This window comes from Atractosteus spatula, chromosome 13 (assembly GCF_055471065.1).
Source record: "Atractosteus spatula isolate fAtrSpa1 chromosome 13, fAtrSpa1.hap1, whole genome shotgun sequence".
Classification (NCBI taxonomy): Eukaryota; Metazoa; Chordata; class Actinopteri; order Semionotiformes; family Lepisosteidae; genus Atractosteus; species Atractosteus spatula.
The window spans coordinates 33,041,424-33,068,167 of NC_142718.1; the positions used below are offsets into that span (position 1 = coordinate 33,041,424).

Consider the following 26,744-nt stretch of genomic DNA (forward strand, 5'->3'; position numbering starts at 1 on the left):
GTTTTAATTTTTCCAATACATGGTAGCCACTTGTTATCTTCTATGTCTTGTATTTTGTTCCTAATACTTCTGACATTTAGGTAGAAACATTTAATTATCTGGTTCTTTGTTTTTCAATGTGTTTTTATTTAAGGCTATACTATCTGTGTATTTCTCTAACTTTTTTTGGATTTTCTTTACATTCTAGTTTAAATGATTTTGTACTTTTATACACATTCTTATTCTGAGCTGACTGGTAACCGTTTCATCTAGATGTTGTTTCTATCCTCTGTATAAACAGCCTTTACTATGGAAACTTTTTAATGACCCCAAAACCTGAAGCCTTCATTGGGACACCATTTTCTTTTGTCTCAGTAATGTATGTTTTTGGACTAACATTTCCAGTCTTCACCTTTGCATTGCTCAAATATAATTTTTGAAAAAAATACTGATTTAATCCTGCTCTTCAGTATCTTTCCAGGGGCTTTGAATTTGTAACATATGGAGAAAGTGCTTTTTTTGCCAGTCTTGTGTGAACGACTACTGGTGGGTCTTTACCAATGTTACTTCTAATTATTTTAAATAATTAGAGTGTGTCATGACAGTCGTGACTCTCAGCATTTTGACAGTCTGTAAATACAAACAAAATCATAAAAATATTATGGTAAAGTTTGATTTGCTTATTAACTACTTTTATTTCATTTGAAATGGTATAAAACACTTATTCTTCAACATGACATAATTTTGCTAGGAACTAGCTATTTAAATTCAAATAATGCAGTAATAATAATAATGCTGGCATAATTTATCTTGTGTTTGGCTTGTAGAACAACATATTACATACAGTACATACTGTATAACACAACATCACTGAATTTCATATTCAGAGAAATAATTACTGAAACAAGGTTTAATTATTTATGAAGCTTAATGGAAAATTGTAAAAAAAAGTCTCATTAGCTTGCCTTCTTCCACATTGAAGGGCATGTATTAATAAAATACATTTGTATTTTTGGAAAATCCTAGATGAAATATTGTGTATAGACAATTTGGTTGATTAGAGCTTCCCCTGTTTGTTGTGTAAAGCTGTCTTTTGCAGAAAAAAGCAAAAGGTACTGTAAATGGAAATCAAATTTAGATTATTTTTATAAACAAACATCTCACCAAAGGTAAGGGTGAAATTAATTAAAAATGAGATATACAAGAAATAATAAAATGGTAAAATGCTAATTTGTAAATTCTTATTTCTGAACCCATCAAACCAAGGTTACCAGGCTAATATTTAATAGTGGAATGCTAATGCAAAACTATAAAACAGCAACATAATATCACATGCTATTGTTTTCTTACTCATGGGCACAGTTTCATTCACAGTTGAAGACATTATAATGTATGCATTACTAAAACTTTAAAACAGACAAAATTATGCATTGCTCTTAGTAGTTGGTATATCCATGTTTATTATTTTAGTCTTGTGTAACCCATGGAGTTGAATCAACACATCTGTCAGAGATAAACAATAAAATATACTCTTCACGCACAGCTTTGAAACCTACATTAATAATATGAATGCAACTTTTTATTGAGTTGGGCAATTTATAATTGCTTAATATTTACCGTATTGCATTTGACTTACATTACTAAGTTCTTCCCTTTGTTCTCTGAACTTGTAATTTGGAACAGAGTTTGAGTTTTGGTTCATTTCCAGTGCTGACTCACTAAAAAATAAATCCTTCACGAACTGCATATCTCTATTTGCTAGCAAAATCTATGGTTAAATGAAGCTCTTACAACACAGAGTGAAGAGAATGGGTACGGCGGCACCTGGTGTCAAGGGCCGTGTGATGGTAAGTTGCATTGATGAAACAGTGACATCCTGGAGTTGATGCATTTTCACAACTTATTCTCTGTGTTTCCTGCCCTGATCAAGGGGCCCACTTAGCAGAGACACTGTGTAATTACCACACCATTCAGAGATGATATGTTGGGTTTGCTAAACAGGTGTAACTCTGCCTGTGTTTGATTGTGGCTGGGGCTAAGAACATGGTGCGATTGAACAATACATCATTACACCTGGCCATCTGTATACAGTCATTTCCCGAATGAGCCCTAGGCAGTTAGTTTTGCCCACACCTCAAACATTACAGAGACAATTCCCCTCTATGCAGGATGAGTCAAGAGCCCTTCTTAAGAGGGGCTAAAAAATCCAATGAGAGAAAACACAGGATTTGGAGAACGAAGGATTGCAGGAGAGATTGTAACAGCTGGACCCAGGAGAGCTCAGCTTGGACACCGGAGATTGGGAGCAGAGGAGGAAGACCTTGTCATCATCTTTCTCCCCCCTCTACCCCAAGACTGGACTTGGAGACAAACAGGGTGGAGGTGGTGGAGAACAGGGACACTGTTCAGGACACCAGGAATGAGGAGGTTGCCTAGAATTTCAACATTTCTTTGCTGTGTCGTAAGGAGGCACTCCAGGTACTGAAAGAAATGGTTCTGCAAAATAATGCTGCTGGTCTTTTACTTCTGGCATTCGGTTCTATGGGTTCTTGGACTGCACCATGAGTAAGCTGCTCTGCGTAATGTGTTCTGTGCATTGTGTCAACTGTTGTAGGGATGGCTGTGTTACTGAGAATGTGAAGGGAAGACTGATTACTATAAGTAAATGGGATATTATAACTGTATGGTACGATCTGTAGATGCAATGGTGATTCTGGGAGATAAACAGATAAACCTGTGGCAGGGGAAAAAGGTCCTATCATCCTTTTTGATGAATTGTAGGTAGTATAGTCGTCTGCAAAGCAAAAATATTTTTTTGTTTTTTGGGGTCACCTATCTGTAACAACACTTTATAAATGGTTCCACAGCCTTGAATGTTTTGTGCAGGCATCACAGGTCTTTATCTGTTGTTGTAGTCAGTGATTTCACGTTTTTCAGAAAAGCATAGAACTCAAGTTGTATGTTGGCATTTTAATGATGTTGGGTCTTTTAGGACCTATTATTACAGGTAAAACCGAGAAGGTGACAATTGCAGGAGGATAGGCCAGTGGTATTTAGACAAACGTAGATAAAGAGCTGCCCTAAATCTCACCAGCAATATTTTATTTTTTAAAAAGGAGCTTATTCTGCATCAGTGTGGGACTCCACTTTATTCCCTTTTGTATTTAAAAAAATGCTTTCAAACATCCAATTTTAAAAAATGGTCTGTAAGTCTGTGATTTGTGGCTTGTGAAACATGGGGAGCATCCTGTATCAATCCCAACAGTCATACTATATCCGATAAAAAATTGCAACAGGGTCTGTTTCCTTACTGAAAAGGTGACTTGGAGGTGGAGCTAGAGGAACTGAAAGAGACTAGAAGATGGATTTGCCAGTTCCTCCTACATTAATGGGGGTATGCACCAGAAATCCCCAGAGCAACAGCACGGTGAAACCGACTGCCAAAAACTGGTCCCAGTTGGTCAAAAGAAGTAAAATACAGCAGCCTATCACAGTAACCCTGCATAACATCATATCAACAAACACATTTTCTTTGCTCTAGGACATGGAAATAGACAGGCAAACCTTGACAATTCAAGGCAGAACTCCCAGAATGGCAGTATCACAAATCCTGAACTTCTGACACTGGTGTCCTCAACACCACTGCCACCATTTTTTGCAAAAATGAAGAAGCTGACATGTTTTTGGAGACTCAAAAACAGTACTGCAAATGAGATATGCATTAAGGACCCAGATTCATAACAGTAATTAGGAGCCATGTTGTCAGTTTTTTCCTCAGTAATGCCTTAATGAGACATTTATTAAATGTATTTGCCAATTGTCTCTCACCTTCAAAATTTTTTCCATTATTGAAATTGCCGCTCTCAGACACTTCATCCATTCCTGCCATTTTCCAGTAACAGTACAGAAAAAAAACGTTAATTACTTATTTTAGCCACCATCGCAATATTATTTTCTATCTCATTCTTGTCTTTTATATATATGCATTTATATAAATATGCATATATGCATGTCCTTTATAAATTGATTGGATTTCTGTTTTGAAATAATTCTATATAGTGCTTTCTTTCTCCTCATGTTTTTTTTTTAATGTATTGAATCATTTGGGCCTCAGCATTCTAGACTTGCATTACTTATGAATGAATTAGTTCTGTCCTTCAAGTAGAATATCTATGCAATTAAGCCATTCATACACTTATTCTATTTTGAATAAAATATTTTTTCTTTCATTCGGAATTCCATTTTTAATTCTCTTGAACATTTTCCTGAAATGTCCTGAAATTGTAAACCTTTGTTTTGCATTTTGACTGTGCATTTTTTAAAATATACTTTAGAGCATATCATTATAGTAATCTGACTTTCATAGCCCTGTGATCACTACGTTGTGAAGGCTTTAACACAGCAAGAGGTTTGGGCACTCATACTGCTATTTGATTGCTTTTACACTTCTTAGGAGCTTGTTAGCTGGGGGAAAATCAAAATGACGTGAATGAATGTTCATAGCTCATTGAGCTGCAGATTGAGGTATGTATTTTACTGAGTGTATTGTACATCAAAATTCCCTGGACTAGCATGTTATCTTTATGAGGCCATATCACAGTCATTTCTAGTCACAGTCCCTATAGTGCTATGAATACACAAGTAAATCATTGTAAATTGAGCTTATTTCTGAATTGCTTAGCCCACTGCCAAGTGAAGGAAATGATCAACCATGAATACCTTCGCTCCACGCTGCACATTCTGAATTCAAATCTATGACTGAATAGATAACTCAAGAGAAACATCAGGAGTCCACTGACAGAGTTCTGGTCCAGAGAGACAAGACAACTACATAAAAACACTAAAAGTTAAACAGATAAATAATTCAGGTCACGCCATTTACACCTCCTTTCACTTAACTGATGTATCTCTAATGGAAGGAAACACTTGGCTCTTGTGATCAAGCACACAAACCAGCAAATCCAGGACCAGACAAGTTCAGAGAAGTGCTACAGTACATGTGTATGCTGTTTTATTTTTTATGATCACTAAGACACCATGGAACTTAACTTATTATTGCAATAATTATTAATTCACTGGATCAAAAATCCCACTTTGATTAATTGAATTGTACTATACTGAAACTCTGTTTCTTTGAATTGCTGTTGCCTTCAATTTTCATTATTTTTCTGTATTGAAATGAACCAGTTTGCTTTATAAATCAGCATGGCGTATGTAAAGCTGTTATTAGAGGTTTCTGGAGTATGCAAATAGGAAGGTATGAGATTTATATGCATTGACTCTGTTCTCATATCCATCACTGTCCTGAAATGTTTAGATAGGGATCTGTCATAGGAATGAGAGGACTGATACCTGAGTTACAATCTGCTAACTAAAATCTTTCATGCTGCCTATAGTGTGCTGTGTAGTGCTCACCTGCCACATGCCTACAGCATTGACTCTTGTCTTGGTTGACCAGTTATAGTGGTGAAAGGCGAGCTTAGTGATGTCTGAAAGGATCATCGATTGCTTTGATTGAAGGCTTTTATGTGAATGTGATGGATATGCAGAGAGAACAAGATGTCTCCTACTTGCTTTGATTCTCTGTAGATGTCAGAAAATGAATCAAGTTGTGTGGCATGGTTGAAAATTGATTTTTAACCATGTGAGAACATTCCATGCTTTACATGAAAGGCAGACATATGGAACTGTTTGTACAGTATGTGTGTATCTATAAATGATAGAAAATACTGTATATGCATGCATATGGGTGTGTAAAGAATGGTGACAGCTCTCAGGGCTAAACACATATTTGCATAAACAAGTTTCTTAGGAGTTGTCAATGACTTTGTAAATAAGAAAAACACAGAAATGTCCATCTGATGGACAATAGAACAGAACCTTACTCTGAGAGACTTTGTGCTTCCTGGAGGGAAAAGAGGAAAAGACCTCTTTGCTACAGCTTAATTGGGGATCAATTTTTTTAAACACCTATTAGGTTATCACTATCCTGGGGATGAAGAAGAAAACACAATGGGACTGAACCTAAATTTATGACACTGAATTAGTGTGAAAATGTGAAAATGTTTATGATAAATATACGATAATAAAGCTTAGCAGAAGTAAGTTTGCTGGGAAGTTTTCATGTGTTAAAATTAATTGCACTTTTAAGGACAAAAGCTTTGTTTTTCCAAAGCTGTAGATAATTAGAAACACTTCCTTTTCCTTAATTAGTGTAAACATGAAACATCATTGTTACGAGCACAGACAACACCAATTATCCCTAATTATTCAATCTTCATTCCACACCCTTTCCTTCACTATTTAAACCCTCTGCTCAGTCCAAACCAACTCTTGGTATTAGGGATCTTTCTGTCTCCTGAGCTCTTGCCTTCTTCAACCGTCAACACCCTCTCTCTGGAAGTGACTTTGCCTGGAACTACTGACCACTCTCCTGCCTTGCCTGTCTTGGACTCGTTTGCTACTGGGCCCCTTCGGAGACCTGCACAGGGTTAGTTAAACTCGCTGTCACAATCATGCTGTTGTTCATTTACTGTAGTACAGGAAAAACCAACCAAATCTCTGTTTAGGGAACAGGTATAGGTTTATTCCATGCTGAAAACCCTGAAGAAGGTTCCACAACTGAAACATTGTTTCTTTACTCTTCAGCACGGAATAAACCTTTACCTGTTTCTTTGCAACCGCAGCTACCTACTCAAATCTTTAGTGCGGTTTGTCATATATTATGGATTTCTTTGTAACTGTCTCTTAAAATAGTTTATTAAACTCTAAAAAGCTGAAAAAATGAATGACAACACATTTAAAAGTATTTTATGTGAAAGGGAGTAATTTCTTCAATTTGTCAAAGTAAGAAAAAATGTTTGGAAATGTTCAAGGTTTCCTAAATCAGAGGACTATCTATATATTTAATTGTAATGAACTCAAACTTCTAATGCATTTAGAGGTGAAATTCAGATAGCCTAATGCAAAAGATTAAAAAAGTAAAGCTTTCCACACTTGAATTGTATGTGCTGTTCCTTGTACACCTAGATTTGAGGTGTATAAGCTGTAATCAACGGGGATGATGTTTCCTGGTACCTGGTGAAGATGCTCTTTACGATGTAATACAGATATTGAACTTTCCTTCACACTAATGGTCTTTAACCTCTTTTGCTTTATGACGGCATAGTTGTACATGGATACTGTACTGTGATTCTCAGTTGAGTGTTTGACTCCACAAGCACTGTACTGCAAACAGTCTTATCATTCCAAAGACGGACCACTGTCTGCTGGCCCAGAAACCCAGCCCTTTGGCACCTATCAGTGTGTTTAATACAGAGCCCCAATGCTGTAGTACAGCTCATGGATTATTTACTGTAATCTTCTGCTTCCTGTCTGCTGTGCTGCAGTCACGCAGTTCGCAAAGAATATGAATGGAGTTAGACAGCTGCTTCACAGAGCTTTCTCCTCACGTCTGCTCTCAGGTTGTTCAGTGCATTTCAATTGTCCTGCTGCCTCTAACCTGACCTGACACTCCCAGTGTTGTGCTTTTTATACAGAGAGGCAGACAAATGCTTTTCACTCTTCTGCTTAATAACATTACCCAGTAAATTGTTTTCAACACCTTATGCTTAAGAAGTCTCAAACCATGTCATGGTATTTGTTTATGCTAAAAATAATGCTTAGGTTTGACATTAGCTCTTAGATTGTACAGACCAGGAAGCACTTCTTATCTGAAACAGTCACTATAAAGTCTACTGACATTGGGTTTGACAGAAAATAAAACTTTAAATGAATTAACACATTTTACAGAGATTGAGTTCACTCAATAAGGACTCTATAATACTTTTTTTTTCAGGAAAACATTTAAGATTCTGAATGCATAGTAATTTCTTACCTAAGACAACACCAAATACTGGATAATTCATGCTTGTTACCATTAGATTTTACTAGACTTACATGGACAGGTGTGTGAAGCTAAAATATTAAAAGCAATTCTTTTTTACTTCATTACTATAACTTATACCAGAGCCCTTAGCTTATAAAAACTCAAATGGATTAAAACTGCTATGTGTATACTGTTACATATTTTGGATTTAAAAAAATATTTTAATTTATCCTACAAAGTGGTTGAAGAAGTAAATGTGCTGTGTGAAAGCATTTGCTGCATTCAGAGTAGAGGCTCTGAGCTCAAGCTGTACTAAAGCTTTAAAAAAAAATTTCTATATATCGTACAAAGTTCTACAATGCTTTATACATTTCCAACAATGCAACAAATATTTTCCATGAGTTTTTAAGTAGAACCTTAGACGTATCCTGTCACTCATCTGATATCCCAGTACAATGAGACACCAAAGACAATGCCAGGAGAAATCTACAAACTCATTCTAATAACACTGGCAACTGGAAGCATCACCCGTTGTTAGCTTTTATTCCATCTGACAGCTACCTTGCGTAGGAAAACGGGAAAATACAATTATTACAGGCTTTCTGCTGTTGGCTTCTGTGCCTGCATTGATTAGGGAGTAATGGGCAGCATTATGCTATTGATCGATCAGAGTGAGATTCCACTCTGCAGCCCAGCTCAGTTTAAGATGCAGACAGCTTTCTTTACTTTGCACATCAGTGTTTCTATATATCACCATGTCACTGTCAGCCAGTAAGGCACTGGCATTCCTGCAGGCTACGGGATGAGATATACTGAAATGCTTTTAAAAGAAGGACTAAAAACATGCCAGAAATTCAAAACCTACTGTACTGGAAACTGAAAGCGCACTATATCCCTCTTTAAATAGCAAATTCCTTTTCATATGTATACACTTTTATTTTTGTATGCAAGATGCAGTTTTGAAAGGTATTTCAGCAGGGGATGCAGTTTTATTGAAAAACCGATAATGGTGCCAAGGTCTTATTTATACAGGGGAAGGATGTACTGTTTTTTTCTGAGCAGTAAACATTAAAATGTTGGCTGTATTTAGTTCTCATTCGGAAACATTTTTTCTAAATCTCATCTCTGGAAATGCCAGGTTGTGGTTTAAATTGGATTGTTATTGCTTTCTTTCTGTCAAATAACAAATTCTTATCTCGCCTCCAAACTGACAATGAGATAGCATGAAAAACATCTAGGTTTTAAATAAAAAGGCCAGCAACAATTTTAGATCAATTGAATTTAATGTGATACATGATCGCTCTTGAGACAGAGATTACTGAAAGTGATTGGTAACATTTGTCTGTAGAAACAAACCTACTCTTTGACAAGCATACACCTGATTCTGCAGCTCTTCTCCTTGTGCTTCTGAACAGTCTTCATTAACCACTTGTCTGCTGACTTTTTTTTTAAAGACATAACAGAAAACAGATGAGTAGATGGTCAGATGAAGCCTGTATTTCTGAATGGTGAGTGACCGAAAAACACTATTTTCAACAACACATTTTATTTCGTAATTTTCTCTGGTTATCGAGGGCTAAAATACTTTTAATACAGCAACCGTACTCCACACACTATGCTTTATAGAACTATGAAAAAAGTGTTCCATCTATACAAGTTCAAAGCTACAAAAATACGGGCAGTAACCAGGCCAGACCATTGAAGGCATTTTCCTTGCATGTCTATGACTGATAGTAAAGATGGTAAGACTTAAAGAGTGTAGAAAAAAGGGATCAATTTATACATTTAAAAGGCCGATACCCATACAGTATGTTAAAATCAATTTGACTGATTCCTTAAAGTTGATTTTTTTTCTTTCTTTTCTGTGAAATTCTTTGTTTTGGTAGGGTAGGATTAGACCTCTGCTGCTTTTCTCCCTGGTCACAGCTCGTATCAAAACCACATTTGGAAATGTATGATATGGTGGTTGGATAGCTCAGGGGCTAGAACCTGGCACTCAAAAACATCAGGTTCTGGAATTTGAGACCCATCTAGTAGCAGTGGAGGGGAAGAATAGAACCCCTCCACCACTGAACACATAAAAGAGGCACCCTTCTCTCCTCCATGACTGGTAATGAGCATGTGGTGTTGATGATGATGATGATGATGATGACCTAGAAGCATACACATTAATTTGCAGTTTTATTTATTATTTTTACATAAAAGTTCTTCTACAAGGTGCTTTATCAAAATAAATAAAAAGCTCCATTTTCTTTTGTGATATAAATTATTTATTTACATTACAGAAAAAACCCCATCAAGACAATGTATAACTATTTGAAATATATTCATACATAATCAAATATAGCCATAGTATCATGTCTTCATTGGTGTCGTGTACCACAAATGCAAGGCAACATGTGTAGCTCCTGCCCCAGTCCAGAGAGACACCCCCCTGCCCCTGCGCAGCTGTGAGCAGTCCGCAGTGTTGAGGTGGGAGGTCAGGTTTGGGGGGGCATTGGTTCAGTACTCTTGCATGGTCCTTAGATGAGCCGGGTTGAAGCTCGCATTGTGTTTTCTGAACTGTAGTGCGTTGCATTTTGTTTCTGCCTGTTTATCCTGTTACTCCTTGGACATTTGCTGTTAAAACATAATAAAAAAACGTTTTTCTTATCAATTATAAACGTGGTTATTGATTTTTTTTCATTGGTTTCTGTTCTTTGATCAGTTATTAATTTGATTATTTTCAATCGGTCTGAAATAGAAAATCGGAGTACCCGAGTTCCTTTGGGTTCTAAGATCAGATAAGACGGCAATTTAAATTGTTCTCAGATATTGTTTAAGCCATAACTGGTTCTCAAATCATCCATTCATTATCAAATAGTTATTTGTATGGCTATTTGATACAACTGTAGAAGTGTAGAGAGCATAGAAGGATTGAGTGCATAGTACTATTCTCACTCTGGACAAGGTCATTCCACCAACATAGATAAAAATAGCCAGTCAAAGTGAGCCAGCATGTTTTGGCAGGTAGGTGGAAACTGGAACACCTGGTGAAAACCCAAGCAAGCACAGGACGAGCAATAGAAACTCCTCATGGAAGCAATCCCAAGACACGAGCATTGAGGTGTGAGACCTAACTGCCTCACTCTCCTTATCTGTTTTTGTCTTTTTAAATCCTCCACTTTCAAAACCTGCATCACCAGAGAAAAAAGAATCATCTTAAAATGAACACAAATGTGAAACTGAACTATAGTTAAATTAATTCTGTCATTGCTGAAATACTTTCAGACATTTAATGCACCTATATGCACATTTTGTGTCCATCAAGTATGTTTAAAGAGTACAACTCATCATTTAAGACTTTAGTGTGGGCTGTTCCTATGTTCTGCCTCATCCCTCATACATGCTTATTGTGGCTAAGATATGTAAAATCTGAGTGTGAAGTGTGGGTAAAAGTAAAGAGAATCATATGAAGGCACAGAGATATGTTAAAGAATGGCACAATCATTGAAGACAATATGAAAACCATAGGAAAATGCAAAAGTACTGTCCAAATTTGTGGTAAGCTTTCATGAGGATTGTACTTCAACAAATGTGAAATTGAATAACAGCAAAAATCTAGATTTATAAATGATTCATGAACAGTGAGGTCTGTGGGTGCAGACCGAAGGAATTACTCGGCCCTAATAAGGCAGTTAACATTGATGAGACTGCCCTCTAATGAAGCCCTGACTGGCTACTCTCATAATCATTAAATGATTTAGATTAAATGTGGCTGAAATGTTGTAGTTCTGGTGACACCATCCCTTGTCCTGGCTCATACACAAACAGTTTAAAGACAGCAAGAAGCTTTCTGGGAATAAGTTACATCATTCCTATTAAATATGAGCTCCCTTTGTTTGTCTAGTAAATAAATGCACAAATTCAAGCACTTTAGCACTGCATTACTTTTCCATAAATGGACTGTTTGGTCTGAATTTTTTTTACTAAATGCCTTCACGTAAATCTTGACAGCATAGCTGTCTTTAGGATGTCTTGAGCTGTATAGCATTTTAAGAGTAATCTGTTGGATAAACCTGCTGTGAAGCATGAGACATAACACATTCTCCATTTGTATGCCTTAAAAGCTACAGAAGACACTCCCCATAATCACTGTAAGAAATAAAGGGGGTAACGTAAAGCTGGCTTCTACTCAGTAACCTCTCAAAATTAACTTTCTTGAATGGCCAGTCTATTTAGACCGTTCTTTGACTGCATGACAAATAAGGCTAAAAATTAATTTGGATTCAAAATTTGAAAGCTTTGAAATAGTGAGGAATTAAAAAAATGCACTTAGTGTAAAGCTTCATTAGTGTCATTTTTGTTACATGTTTAGAGATTTTGATTCCTCAGATGTTTTGATGAACTTTTAAAATGGTTAAACAGTATATGTACATGTGTATGAGTTCCTGTATAACCCCAATGTTTAACTCATTTGCCTGCCGTGTTCAAATCCAGTTACTCAACTCAAGGAATAACATTAACAGGTCCAGTAGTTTCAGTTTAAGGAGTAAAACTTGCAATTGAAATGCAAAAAACACTACCATAAGGGGAAAAGGCTTAATTGTTCTGAGTTTAGCTGAAGCGTTTCAGTCTAAGCCCAGGGCTGGATGCTCAATGGAGACCTTCATTTCTTAGAGAATTACAAATGTTGCATACATTTGATTCAAGGTCCGCTATTCTGTTGAACTCTTGCATTTTCTCATTGAGAAAACATTCTGGTAAATTTGAAGTATTTTAAGATCTGAAATCAATATTTTGCCTAGGTCTGGCATGGTGTGAAGGGCGAAAGGAAGGATAGGGAAATCAGCCCAGCGCCACACACAAGGTGTCTCATAGCAGCTACTCTCCCCATGTAAGAGATCAGCTCAGTAGCCCTGAGGTCCTGTTTTCCATAAACAATAGTTTGGATGTGCTTCCCTGTCAGGCCTTTGGATTAGGTTTTATAATGCTGATTATTACTGTAGTTATCTGCACTGACAGCAAAGCTCTCTTCTAGGTCTAGAGGCCATGGGAAAGAAAACTTACCGCTCACACATGTGGCTGACAACCAAGTACCTATTAGCGCAATGCAGCCAGCACTGTGGCAAGTTAAAATTACATGGGAGTCTGCCTCACATTCGGGGAAAAAAAAAACAACTGGACTGATTGAGTAATTTATTCTAAATGACCACTTAAGATGTGTAAACTATCAGTATAAGTGGTCTATTGAGATTTCCAAAAACAGCATCGGGTAGAAATAATTTAGATGACAAAGCTTGGAAAAGGGCAGAATAAGGTACAGTGCCTTGCGAAAGTATTCGGCCCCCTTGAACTTTTCAACCTTTTGCCACATTTCAGGCTTCAAACATAAAGATATAAATTTTTTATTTTATGTGAAGAATCACCAACAAGTGGGACACAATTGTGAAGTGGAACGAAATCTATTGGATTTTTGAAACTTTAACTAATAAAAAAATGAAAAGTGGGGCATGCAAAATTATTCGGCCCCTTTACTTTCAGTGCAGCAAACTCACTCCAGAAGTTCAGCGAGGATCTCTGAATGATCCAATGTTGTCCTAAATGACTGATGGTGATAAATAGAATCCACCTGTGTGTAATCAAGTCTCTGTATAAATGCACCTGCTCTGTGATAGTCTCAAGGTTCTGTTGAAAGCGCAGAGAGCATCATGAAGACCAAGGAACACACCAGGCAGGTCCGTAATACTGTTGTGGAGAAGTTTAAAGCAGGATTTGGATACAAAAAGATTTCCCAAGCTTCAAACATCCCAAGGAGCACTGTGCAAGCGATCATCTTGAAATGGAAGGAGTATCAGACCACTGCAAATCTACCAAGACCTGGCCGTCCCTCTAAACTTTCAGCTCAGACAAGGAGAAGACTGATCAGAGATGCAGCCAAGAGGCCCATGATCACTCTGGATGAACTGCAGAGAACTACAGCTGAGGTGGGAGAGTCTGTCCATAGGACAACAATCAGTCTTACACTGCACAAATCTGGCCTTTATGGAAGAGTGGCAAGAAGAAAGCCATTTCTCAAAGATATCCATAAAAAGTCTCGTCTAAAGTTTGCCACAAGCCACCTGGGAGACACCCCAAACATGTGGAAGAAGGTGCTCTGGTCAGATGAAACCAAAATCGAACTTTTTGGCCACAATGCAAAGGATATGTTTGGCGTAAAAGCAACACAGCTCATCACCCTCAACACACCATCCCCACTGTCAAACATGGTGGTGGCAGCATCATGGTTTGGGCCTGCTTTTCTTCAGCAGGGACAGGGAAGATGGTTAAAATTGAGGGGAAGATGGATGCAGCCAAATACAGGACCATTCTGGATGAAAACCTGTTGGAGTCTGCAAAAGACCTGAAACTGGGACGGAGATTTATCTTCCAACAAGACAATGATCCCAAACATACAGCAAAATCTACAAAGGAATGGTTCACAAATAAACGTATCCAGGTGTTTGAATGGCCAAGTCAAAGTCCAGACCTGAATCCAATCGAGAATCTGTGGAAAGAGCTGAAAACTGCTGTTCACAAACGCTCTCCATCCAACCTCACTGAGCTCGAGCTGTTTTGCAAGGAAGAATGGGCAAGAATTTCAGTCTCTCGATGTGCAAAACTGATAGAGACATACCCCAAGCGACTTGCAGCTGTAATCGCAGCAAAAGGTGGCTCTACAAAGTATTAACGCAAGGGGGCCGAATAATTTTGCACGCCCCATTTTTCATTTTTTTTATTAGTTAAAAAAGTTTCAAAAATCCAATAGATTTCGTTCCACTTCACAATTGTGTCCCACTTGTTGGTGATTCTTCACATAAAATAAAAAATTTATATCTTTATGTTTGAAGCCTGAAATGTGGCAAAAGGTTGAAAAGTTCAAGGGGGCCGAATACTTTCGCAAGGCACTGTAGCTGAACTCAGTTAGACGTCACTGGGAACTCACAATAACTAAACCCAAAGGTATCACTGTGATGAAAGCCCTAACGTGCAAAAAAAAAAAAAACTCTTTTCCAGAAAATGCCCTGGTAGTAGAGATGGAAATGGTTTTTGGGGGGCAAGTGGGGAACCACGGTCTGTCGGCTCAATACCATCCTCACGTGTTTATTCACTGCTGCTGCAGTAAATAAAAAAGACAGTGTGAAAAGCAGCCACAGGAGGCTAGTTTACAGGTACTGGCTTGAACAGAGGGGAGGGGGGGGGGGGCACTTAACATTCAGGGAAAGGTCACCAGTCAGAAGTTCCAGTGCTGATTGCCCTGTTGGGATGGCTCAGTCCCAGATCTGTGTGCCTCTGAAAGCAATCATTAAAAGGCTGCTAAAGCCCGGAATGTTTCAATACTCTCGGAGTTCAGCAACACAAGTGTATATGTATCTGTATGCCAGTGTGCCTGTATCTACATCTGAATGTCTAAGCTATTCCTGCTAAGCATAACCACTTTATTCTCATTTTATAAATAAAAGTACATTATTTGATGAAGCATAACAGTCAAAGCTTTCCCAGTGTCTGTTTACTGATGCTCGCACTTCAGAAATGAAATACTTAATTGAACAAGGGTAAACAGCAGTCAAGAAAATCAATTTTCTAATCTCAGCCTTTTACATATGAATCTGAAAATATTCTCCAAACACATCTCAGTACAAGATACCGATTGGTAAAAGACCAGCTCAAAGGTTGCTATAGAAACACTTTTTATTTTTTTTATTTTAGGCTGAGTTTGGGAAAGTGTAACCTTCAGAAGTCTTTTTTTTTCTCAGAAGAGCATAATGAAAGGACTAAAATGGATTATTAAAGATTTTTGTTTTGGCTGTGACTGATTTTGTTGCCTTGTTAGCTATATTGGAAATGTTCAGCATGGATTGCAGAGGAAAAAAAGAAAACTCCTGGTGCTTGCTATAAAGGGCTGATTTATTTAACATTACATTGGAGTGGCTATCCTGACTGGACTGCTGCTCTGTGCAGGGTGTAAACCTGATTAAGAAATAGCAATGTGTGAGAAGCTGTTTTGGGCTGTATTTTTCATGCTATTTTGGCCTAAAAAAGCATTTTCTGATTTTGCCTTTTTAAAAAATACATAGTTTAATTTTATTCTATTATTTTTTTAATCAAACTAAATAATCAAACTGCTTTACATAATAACTAACAAATAACACTGAGGCACGGTATATTTTTATTCACTGACACAGCATATTTGTAGAAAAAAAATAGATCATCTTCTGCATTTGTATCCCTACTTTCAAAACGAGAGGTATTACAAATTTTAAATTCATAAATAATTTATTGACTTTTGGGGGCTTTATTTACACAGTGATTTCCCAACAGCTCTCTCTGGGTTTTTGATTTGTAATTCAGATGGGTTGTCTGTCCTCCCTAACTGCCCTACAGTATGACAGACAAGAGATGGCATATCTGTATAAAGTTACATACCTTGCTTTAAGTGGAGTATTACACTAATAGCCCTTACACATGACTCATAGACAATAATGTCTTTGCATGAAGTGTACTGATGCTTTGGACTTAGCCCCGTAGGGACCGACTGACATTAATGAGAAAAGAAAGAAGCTGTGAAGATGGGCACAATGCCCTTTTTCCTAGGTGACGCATACTAACTGCGTTTTCTCCATGTAGTTCACCCCTGTGTGAGCAATAAAATAGGGGAGACAGTGTATCAACCTTGCTTTGCTATTTTGTCATTATCTATTTGTCTGTGGTTATGTTTAAGGGAATACTCCTGCCCTGCCTCTGATGTTGCTGGTTATGTTCCTCCCTGGGTATGTCTCTGAGTCTGTGTCTGAATTCCTGTTTGTCCACAGCTGTCAGGCTGTATCTGTGAGCCTGTGTCTCACAATGCACTTACCGTGTTATACATAATACCACCACACAGATGATGGCAACCTGCACAGCTCCAATAATGGACGCGATGAGGACATAGCGCAGCTTCCCTGAGCCTGGCACCACATACAGAACGTTGTACTCCTTGGTGTCACACTGAGGCCCGCTGAAGCCTGAGTCACACCTGCAAGACAGTGAGGCTGGGTGAGAGTCAGGACAGTAGGGCTCCAGAGAGCCAGTAAATCTCAGTTCTACACTGTATTCTGTGCACCTGTACTGCAGAACACTCATATCACTATATACAGTAACATCCCCTCCATAAAGTGGAAAGAGTTTGGAGTAATACCTGGCTTTGTTCAAATAAACAGCAGATTATATGATCTCTTTTACAGGCACTGCAGTTGCACCTCATTCTGACTGCATAAAACCGATCAGTCCATTTATCAGTGATCAGTCTATTTATACATATGATATGTTTGTTATACTGGTACATTTTCATATAACTCTGCCCAACATATAATTAAATTCCAAGATTCTTAAGACCACACATTCTGTGACTAAGAGGAGCATTTTTTAATTAGCAGCTTCACTCATTTCCTGGCAAGCTTGGATCTGTACAGGTCTCAGGAGAGGCCATTACTGGCAACACCTGCAGAGACCTGCCTCCTTCTGTCACCTGTCATCAGCATCACTGACATCACTGAATCTTTTGTTCTTAAATTATCAACTGGCTTCACTTTGTCAAATATCACAGATCAACTGTTATAGTGATGCTCCCTCCTAGTAAGCTAGTATCTGTTGCTATGTCCTTTGCATCTCTCAATGTTCAAACCCACTAAAATACAGGTGGGAAAATTAACAAAACCTAAGTGTTTTTGCAAATGTTTTTTACACATTTTATCTGTTATTGAAGTTGAAGAAGCAGCTCATGTGACCTGTAATGACCAAAGATACGAGATTTACTGTGCTCACGTAAAAGGGATGATTGTACTAATCCAGTTATAGAAAATGGTGTCATCTCCTTTCGAGCCTGGATAACACTGGTTTCTGCCCGACCTGGTGAAAGTCTGACTATTTTTTTCACACAATCTAATTAACGTGGCACTGTAGCAGCAGTCAGTCCATAATGCTATCCTGTAGATTGATTAATTGAAAATGTACCTCTGGAAAAATCCTACTCTTTTTGCTGCTTAAAACTGCATACTACAGGAGTTGGACAAATTAGAAGTTTCATTTTGCATGAGTTGACAAAAACAGGGTTACCTGCAGGAAGGAGGCAGCATGCCGCTGGGATATTCACAGTTGCCATGAACGCAGTAGTTCTTGTAGTGCTCTGGACAGGGGATATATAGGCCTCTTGCTGCCTCCTCTAGTTTGTTCGTGTTCTCCTCTGAACCAGACAGGTGGCATTTTACATATGAAAAGAGCTGAGAGTTTAATTATGCATGCTTTGCTGGCTCTGGTAAATATCACACAAGGACAGAGTTTGCAATGTATGTTTACTTTAAAGAGAACTTCGATGTGACTAGAGTGCAGAATGAAAAAGCCCTCTACACTCCTTTAACCTTTCCAAGCTGTGAAGAAGAGAATGATTACAGATGTCAAATGTCATGTGGAAATGCACTTTATTAACAGGGAAGACAGCGTATGTTGTCCAGTTACTCTTAGAGACCATATTCACTGATTTGTTGAGATGCATAAAGAATTAATAAATTCTCCTTGAATCTTAGCATCTTTTGCAGTATATCCCTGACATAACATAGATGCTTTTGAAAGCAGCTTCCTCTCACTGTAATGATGTTGATCAGCTTCACAGAAAGTGAGTATTCTCCATTATGAATTTTATTTTTTGTTATGACTTTTTTATGAATAAGAGGAGACTTGTTGACTACTAAAGCTCCCAGTGATCATTGGGAGGGTAACTGTCTTACTGACCCTGTGATGTCAATGTAATTAAGCAGTCAGGAGCACAACGTTGACTATCTATTAAGTGCATGTGATAAGACTGAAGAGCCAAAACCTTTTCTCAAACAATGCCTTTTCATTGTGCAGGATGGCTGTACAGCTGTTTAAGATATGAAGGTGCTGGACTTCACATAGTAATTCCATTGATATGTAATAACAAGCAGGCTTTTGCAATATTGTGTGCAGGGAGGGAGGTATTTTTCAGTACCATTTCTGGATGTATTTTATTCTTTTTTCCTCTTTTTGCAGATGTCTATGCTGCTCTGCAGCTGTGCACTCTAGTGTAGAGGACACTAGTTAGGCATACAATTAATCAAAAATACTGCTCTCTCTTATGACCCTTGGCATTCTCTGTTCCATGGCAGTATTCAATCAAAGTGGCAGGCACGACAGGGTGCAGCGCACACCATGCTAACTGAGCAAGCATAAAGTCTTGAAAAAAATGCTAGCAGGATTTGCTGTAACCCAGCTTAAGAATACTATACCTTGAGGAGCATGCACTGCCTCTGAATGACCTAAGTATAGATTTTATGCAAGTGCTGCATGCTTGAGATGCTATACTGCTCCATAAACGCAACACAAGTTGCATTCTCATTTCACCTTGTGAAAGTTCCGTTACAGCATAAATAATATGTATACATGCTATTTATATATATAAAACTTTTCATTGGTATATATGCATGTGCATGTGATTTTGTTTTACAACAGAAATACACTGAAAATTGATGGCATACAAAATCCTCTCACTGTAGACAACATTTTGAGGTAGGTAAAGCAGTGATTGTCTGTGCTTGTATTAATTCATTTGCCCACTTTGGATAGAGTATCGGTGTTCTCTCAGAAATAGTCATGCTGCCCCTTAATCACTATCACAGGGCACTATCACGCCTCACCTGTGTAATCTGTTCTTGCATAATGGCCATCTCCAGTCTTTGCCCCTGTGGTCATGTCATCTGGAGAGGAAATAAAAATTAGTGAAGTGCTGTTAGAGACAAGAGCATCAAACATACCTTTCCCAGGCTGGTTCTGATCATTGCACTATTACATACAGAGAACACAGCATGATAGGGGCAACAGAATACACCATGTGCAAAATGCCCTACAGGGACCACTGCCCGCTTCAATTAACATAGATCTTACCTTAATCACAGGGCATGCTGAGGCCTTGTAGAGCAATAAGTGTGGTGTTCTTGTTAATTTGCTTATGTGTATTTGCACAGCTGGGTTGCACGGCAGTAATGACATGAAAACAGTGTGAAGGCTGTATTTGATTGTAATCATAAGCAAGTCCATGCCGAATGACAGGGCACTGGAAGTCAGTGAGCAGTGGAAATGACAGTGGGCTGTAGACAGTGGATTAGCTGTCACAGGAAGGAATTTGAGGAACTCACCTTGACAACGGCCCAGGTACTTCACTTCAATACGCTCCTGCTTCTGACAAGAGGCCTCCTTCACCTGACATGGGTTGTCATAGGACTTGCCATCAGAGGCACAGACAGGGTTGAAGCTGATGTGGGAGCAGTCGATGTTACAGACGCACCTGAGTGAGCAGCAGAGCAAAACAAGACACGGAGAGAAAGTGAAGGAGAGGAACGGGAAGTGAGAGTTGAGAGAGACAGAGAGAGGGGAAGTGAGAGAGAGAGAGAGAGGTAGGGGGAGAACGAGTGAAAGATGAGAAACGCTGTCAGACATGGCAGCCGTTGGGATGTTAGGGGTGATAGCTTGACAGTGCAAGGTCATGTAGACAGCAAGGAGGCCCTGGGGATGTGTGGGGAGGGGATCACAGTGTTACTGATCTCGCTCAGGCAGTCTGAGGGCCAGAGGGGGCAGACAGCCTTCTAGAGCCTCAGATATCTCCATTTCACCACTGAGCCATCAACACCACACACAGCATGGGCTTGGACAGCTCCATAACAGCAAACCAATTAGCAGACAGCACAAATTACTTATTACTTTTTTTGCTGTAACTTCTGGTCCTGCTGCTAGTGTTGTTTTCCTATCAATATTATTACATCTATTGGATTCAGTACTATTTAATACAATAACTTGGTAAATGTAATTTATGGGGAGTGCATCAGAGTTCTCCACAAACCAACCCATCTTTAGGAATTCTAGAGAGAAATTCAGACTGATATGTGTTTGTCATCTGTGCTCTGCTGTGAAATAACTGAAATTCTAATGATTGGTACCATGGGCAGCAGTGGAATTAGGAGGAATCTCAACATTGGAAATACAGTGCCACTGGTAGGCTCTCAGTCTGACAAGGCTTCTAGATTGGAAAGCTATTAGAAAGTGGACAAGAAAGATCATCCAAGGTGTCCTCTTTTGCATAACTTTTATAATGCTTGTGACTAATAAGTACAGCAGCACAGTGGAATGGTTAACAGTACTGCTGATCAGAATCAGAATCACTTTATTTGCCAAGTATGTGATATGTACAAGGAATTGTATCTGGTGAATTGGTGCAAAACTGCATTGCATATTTTAGCAGCTATCTTAAGACTCAATACCTTAGTCTGTTATCCTTCATACACAGGTTTTCATGTATTTCTAAAAACTGTGGAAATAAATTGATAGTCTGATTAATGTTTATGAATTTTTTTGTAGCTCTCACTGGGAGACACTATTAAAACAAAAGATATGATTTAGTCCTGAGAACAGGCAATCCATTAACTTGCATGTTGAATATATCTTATCTTATTTTTTTTACATAAATACTGTACAAGGCCATCTAGAATGAAATCATTTAGTCTTTCTATTTACAATGACATTCCCAAATATGGAAAAAAGAAGCTCACTTAGATAAATTTGAATAATGGAGAAGGGTGTGGAACTCCCAGTGCACAATGTTCAAACAGTGCCACATGTCATATTTGCACTGTAGATCAACAATGACATCTGAAAGAACTGCACTACAGGCTGCTCAGTAATTGAATGAACTTGGTAACTCTATTTATTGCTTATTATTTGCAGTACTATCATTATAGCACATTCACAATTGATTAAGAAGACCAGAGCAAGACAAACTCTTTTGCATTATTGTAAGATGTGGTCACAGAACCCTACCGATTTTTAAATGAGCACTCTTCAAAATACTGTCAAATTCAATTTTCACACAATTAGTTCATTACCTGCTTTGTCAGGCCCTGCATGATGCACAAGGACAGGCTACCATATTGGGCTATGTTTGTGTCTTCCTCATTTTGTGTTGGATAATGTGTGAGGGAAGTCTACAAGGGCACTTGAGTGAAATATGCAAAATCCTCAAAGGTGCCAACAAAGTCAACACAATGGATTTTGTCTGGATCAAAAGTTGCTCACAAACCTGAACACATAAATGGAAACTAAGGGGAAGTGAATTTAAGGCTGAGACCAGGAGGTACTATCTTACACGGGAGCTTACTAATTTCATTGTTGAACCTGATGACCTGGCTTCCTTTAAAAACAAGGTTCTCACATCAATTACTAATTAGCAACGAAAACATCTAGAAGTATTATAGGTAATATCCACATGTGAGCCATATCGGCTATCAGGCCAAAGCCTTTCCTGGTTTACCTGGTATTAAGTGGATGAGATGCCAGACCATCACATTGATTACCCCCAAGCAAAGCAGGTTCACACTTATACAGCTGGATGGACTGGAGTCACTGGGGTAAAGTACTTCAATCAAAGCACAGCAACAGGACTGCAACAGGGACTTAAATCCACTATGCACAGTTATGAGCCCAGAGCACCCACCTAGATGACATGCAGAGCATCCCTGCTACACAGTAGATCAGGTGGAAAAGCAAGAAGTCAGAGTGGAAAAGTGAGAAACAACAGTTAAATTAAGGGAGAACTTTAGAGGGGTGTGACTGTGTAAGCCCCAGGTAGAATTTAGCCAGGACATTTGGGTGAAAATCCCCACTTTTATGAACTGAACTGTGCCATGTGATCATGAATGATCAAAAAGTCAGGGCACTGGTCATACTGGGGCATCGGTTTGTACACTGCCATTAGTTAATGGTTGAATGGCCTTTCATTTGTAACTTTGTTTTTCTGATCTCTATGTCAAGGCTGTTCAGTTAATACAGGGCTCTACAAGTAAGTAACTAGTATTTATATGTGAGCAAGGTGGATTCTGAGGGTTTGGAATGACACATTGGTAAAAATGTTTTGCATAGCAACCATGGTACTACTCATCTGTTTTGCTTCACTGCACCTGGGGGAATCTTTTCAGAAATATTTTTTTTGTGTGCTGGAGTGGCTAGTTGACATTGCAATAACAACAGTTAACATATAAAAATCAGATTTCAAAAATATATGTTGGAGAAAAAACAAACATTGATATTGATCTGTCTTGTCAGGAGCCTGCACTCAAGTTTCAGTAACCCAGAAAGGGGTGAAAGTGGTAATTATCACTGCTACTCAGATCAGAAACCACTGACAGTGTCTTCAAAAGCACTCCCTCTGAACTAGGACACTGCAATCAGGACCATCATAATACAGCAGATTGGAGAGGCAATGTGGTAAGACTTTAAACCCTCCTGACAAAAAGGTAACTACTGTACATATAGGAAAAAAATCAACAGACCACATTTTTCTAAGATTGGACATTTGTCCAAGCAATTCGGCATTATTCCTCTAAGCCCGTCCTTACCTTCACCCAAGGTTAACCCTCTCAGATCCTGAAGGACAAAACATTAATGAAGAGTAAATCTTTTAGCTACCTTATTCTTCTGAACAGTGTTGACAATACTGACCCAGTGTATCATTATTTAGAAAGAGAAGGAAAATATTTTGCCCTCTCTATAGTCGTTAGTTCTGTAACATTGCTAGATCTAAAGCTGATTTCTGGCAATGATAACTTCAAGGGTTAATAACAACAGATCAGAAAAACAATTGAGTTGTATGTGTTGTCATAGCTCCTGCATTTAGCAAAAGCTCAGCTTACCCTGTGAACATTACCCCTTATGAAATTTTACTGTGATATATCATTATAAAACATGAATAACCTGCAGTAAGAAACAAAGCTTTATCATTGGGATTAGTAAAACTATGGGCAAACAGCTAAAATACAATGCAAAGTTACTGTAGTGAACATGGTTTACACCCCAGTCTATTTCAAAATCAGAGTGGGAGAGTTGTGCTCTGCATTTGCAGTACTACCCGACAGTCTTAATAAATGTCACCCTCTTCTCAGATGAACATCAGCCCAATCATAGCTTTATTACCCGTTAAATAAGGCAGGGAACAGCACAAGCCAGTTCACCACAAGGACAAGCAACACCAGGTAAACTGAAGAGACAAACACACACACACATTTAATCTCACACATTGAAAAAAAGACAGAAAGAAGTGCAAAAATGCATTATGGAGCTTGTTCCCCAACACGGCAACCCACTGGTGTACATAAAGGATAATGTGTCTGGAGCCCATGCATTTTTAATGAGCCTTCTCACATTCTCCTGCCCTGTGCATTATTGCAACACTATACTCTAGTACTGCCTCAGACAAAGTAGAACACTGCATCACACTCTGTTCCCTTGTTAGTCTGGAGTCATGACCCCACACTCTGCAAACACGCATATTAAATCTGGCAATTGTGCACTCTCATTCACACAAACAGAGGCACTAGCATATATACACATCCAATCCTACACTACTATCCCACACCATCTTTACCCATTGACAATTAGTCACTTCTATAAACAAAATCGATTCTAAAAAACTCTCAAGTAATGACAGAACAGCTATGAGAAGAGTAGATAAGGAGTGTGCAAAAACTGGGGCCAAAAACATGAGTCATTAAATCATAAAAAAATGCCAAAAGCACAAATACATGCTCTGACTGCCAGGAAGCATCTGAAAAAATCTTGGTAACAAAAAGGTAAAAAACTAAAAGTGTGCAGTATAACCATACATAATAGTTGGCACACAGTACGAGTGACACAGTGGTAAAGGCAGCTGACATGCATGTTGTAGTCATGTTGCTTGATTGTTCTTTACTCAGGCCTTACTTCCTGCTAATGGTGCACTCAGTCAGACAGGTCTTGAGATGCTGTGTGCTGGATGAACCTCTGTGCAGGACATGGACTATCGATTTGCTAGTATCATGTATTCTATTTTTTTAAGCCTGATGATTAATTATTGTGCTTACTCTATCACTCTCTGACACTATAGGCCTATGGTAATGTGTCTCACTGTAAAAGTGTCTTGAGAGCATGCTTGCCCTGAAAATGTGTTTCTATGTAAACAAAAAAGCATTGACTGGAAAAGTGCACAGCTGATAGCAAACATTACTCATATCTTCATCACTTTACATGCTAAAATTGAAGACGTTACATAAAATACCCAGGAACCAGGACAATAGCAACTTAATATCTGTTATTTTTACACTCAAATGTTTCAGAGAGAATATTAACCTGATCTTTGAGGTCAACATGCAGCTGCTCTGCTTGAAAAGCCTTGTACCAGGCTTAGCTCAGAGCCAAATAATCAGATAAGCAGTCATGGCACCATTACCTTTTCTAGTAGTCTGTTCCTGTCAGTTATAGCTCAGTTACTTTCTAAGCCTAAGGTGCATGCATTAGAAAATAATTAATTACTATGTAGTTCTATTCAATGGAAAGTGCACAGTGGACAAAGGTTGTTACTGTACATAAAAATACAGAATTTATCCCTTTAATCCCTAATCTTAATATTTTAAAATAACACGTGTGTGAAGAAAAAATATACAAAATATCAGATATAGTCCAACGCACAAATTGTAAAACGCTTCTTTCTAAATTAATCTAATTTGTTATCAGTCAGTGCAGCAAGTGCAACTATGTTTCTACAGAGTTAAGACCGTGAACTCACTCATGTTGGGTCAACTATAGTTAACAAGACCAGAGCAAAAATGAGCCAGAGGAAAATGTCATGAACTACTGCCTTTGTCACAATTTCATCTACCTCTGAGCTGCTCAGCTGTAGATTATGCTTTTGTGTGTAACTAAAGAGAACTCCCATTTCACTTTGACTATGCACTATTGCTCTGCTGAACATCACACAAGGGATTCACACAATGAAAAAGTGTTATAAAATAATTTATTCAGTGTTTCAGGTTTTATTATCATTAGTAAACTACACTAGCCACAGAAATTTTCCTTTCCAGCTGCACCCTTCTAGAGTAATGCCAAGTTTCTACCCACCAAAGTTTTTTTCCATCCACACCACTGGATACTCTCCATTTGGCTTGTTGGCATTTAAAAACTAGGGTTCTTTTTACCTGGCTAAGCCATTTGAATAGTAATTGTCTGCCTCCATTTGTTGGGTATTAATCCTACTGCTCAGACTCTATTAAAGAAAGATAGAATTGCTGCTACTGTAAGCAGCCATTCTAGGCATCCCTGAGCATCGCACAAAATAATCTATCTTTCCCCACAGTGACTCAGCTCAGTAAAGGGAAAGTGGGCCCAATTCAATTAACATTTAGTTAGGGAAGATGCATTTTAAGGTAAAAAAGAATTAATCTACAGGAATAAAATGGGTGGTGATGTTCCATTTTAAAATCCCATGCTAAAAATAAATCTTATCTATCAGCAGGCATTTGGCCAAGATATAAAGTTAAAGTCATTTTCATGGTCTGCATTAACTCTGGGAGAATTAGCCAGCTATGTTAGACTTGCTGAAGTTTGTGTGCAGATAAATTCTCTTACATCCCAAATTAGGTAAGCAGAGTCAGCCATTCTGAGCAAGTCTATTGCTTGTTATGACTTGAGGTTATGAACATAGACAGTCTACCTACTTGTTTAAAACCTCATTCATGCTGTAATTGGGTAATTCAGGAGCAATAATTGCTATTGCCAGCTAATGTTGCTATACAGTGCAGATAGAGACATCTGTGTCACCGTGACTATCCTCAGCTTTGCAGAAAGCCAAGGAAACCTTATGAACTTGTTGTGTTGTTTTGGTAAAGATGCTAGCTCTTGCTCATTACAAATCGGCCAAAATCCATAGTCATTGTTCTCTCTCTGTTTTATTCCTCTTAACTCAAAGCATGTCTCAGTAATAAAACATTTTAATTATATAAACCATGAAGGGCATGCACCATGTACTGAT

At 38.3% G+C, this 26,744-nt stretch overlaps 1 protein-coding gene across 1 annotated transcript in view; it reads right to left on the reverse strand.

Moving 5' to 3' along the window:
• Positions 1 to 10,093: 10,093 nt before the first annotated feature.
• The window catches only part of tmeff2a (transmembrane protein with EGF-like and two follistatin-like domains 2a), a 77,781-nt gene continuing 61,130 nt past the window's right edge, over positions 10,094 to 26,744 (reverse strand). The window contains exons 6-10 of the mRNA XM_088929865.1: positions 20,053 to 20,201; positions 19,555 to 19,614; positions 17,960 to 18,086; positions 16,722 to 16,880; positions 10,094 to 10,465 (exon numbers count right to left, since the gene is read on the reverse strand). Of these exons, the coding sequence (XP_088785991.1) occupies positions 10,369 to 10,465; positions 16,722 to 16,880; positions 17,960 to 18,086; positions 19,555 to 19,614; positions 20,053 to 20,201 (592 nt within the window). The 3' untranslated portion in view covers positions 10,094 to 10,368. The remainder of the gene's footprint in view (positions 10,466 to 16,721; positions 16,881 to 17,959; positions 18,087 to 19,554; positions 19,615 to 20,052; positions 20,202 to 26,744) is intronic.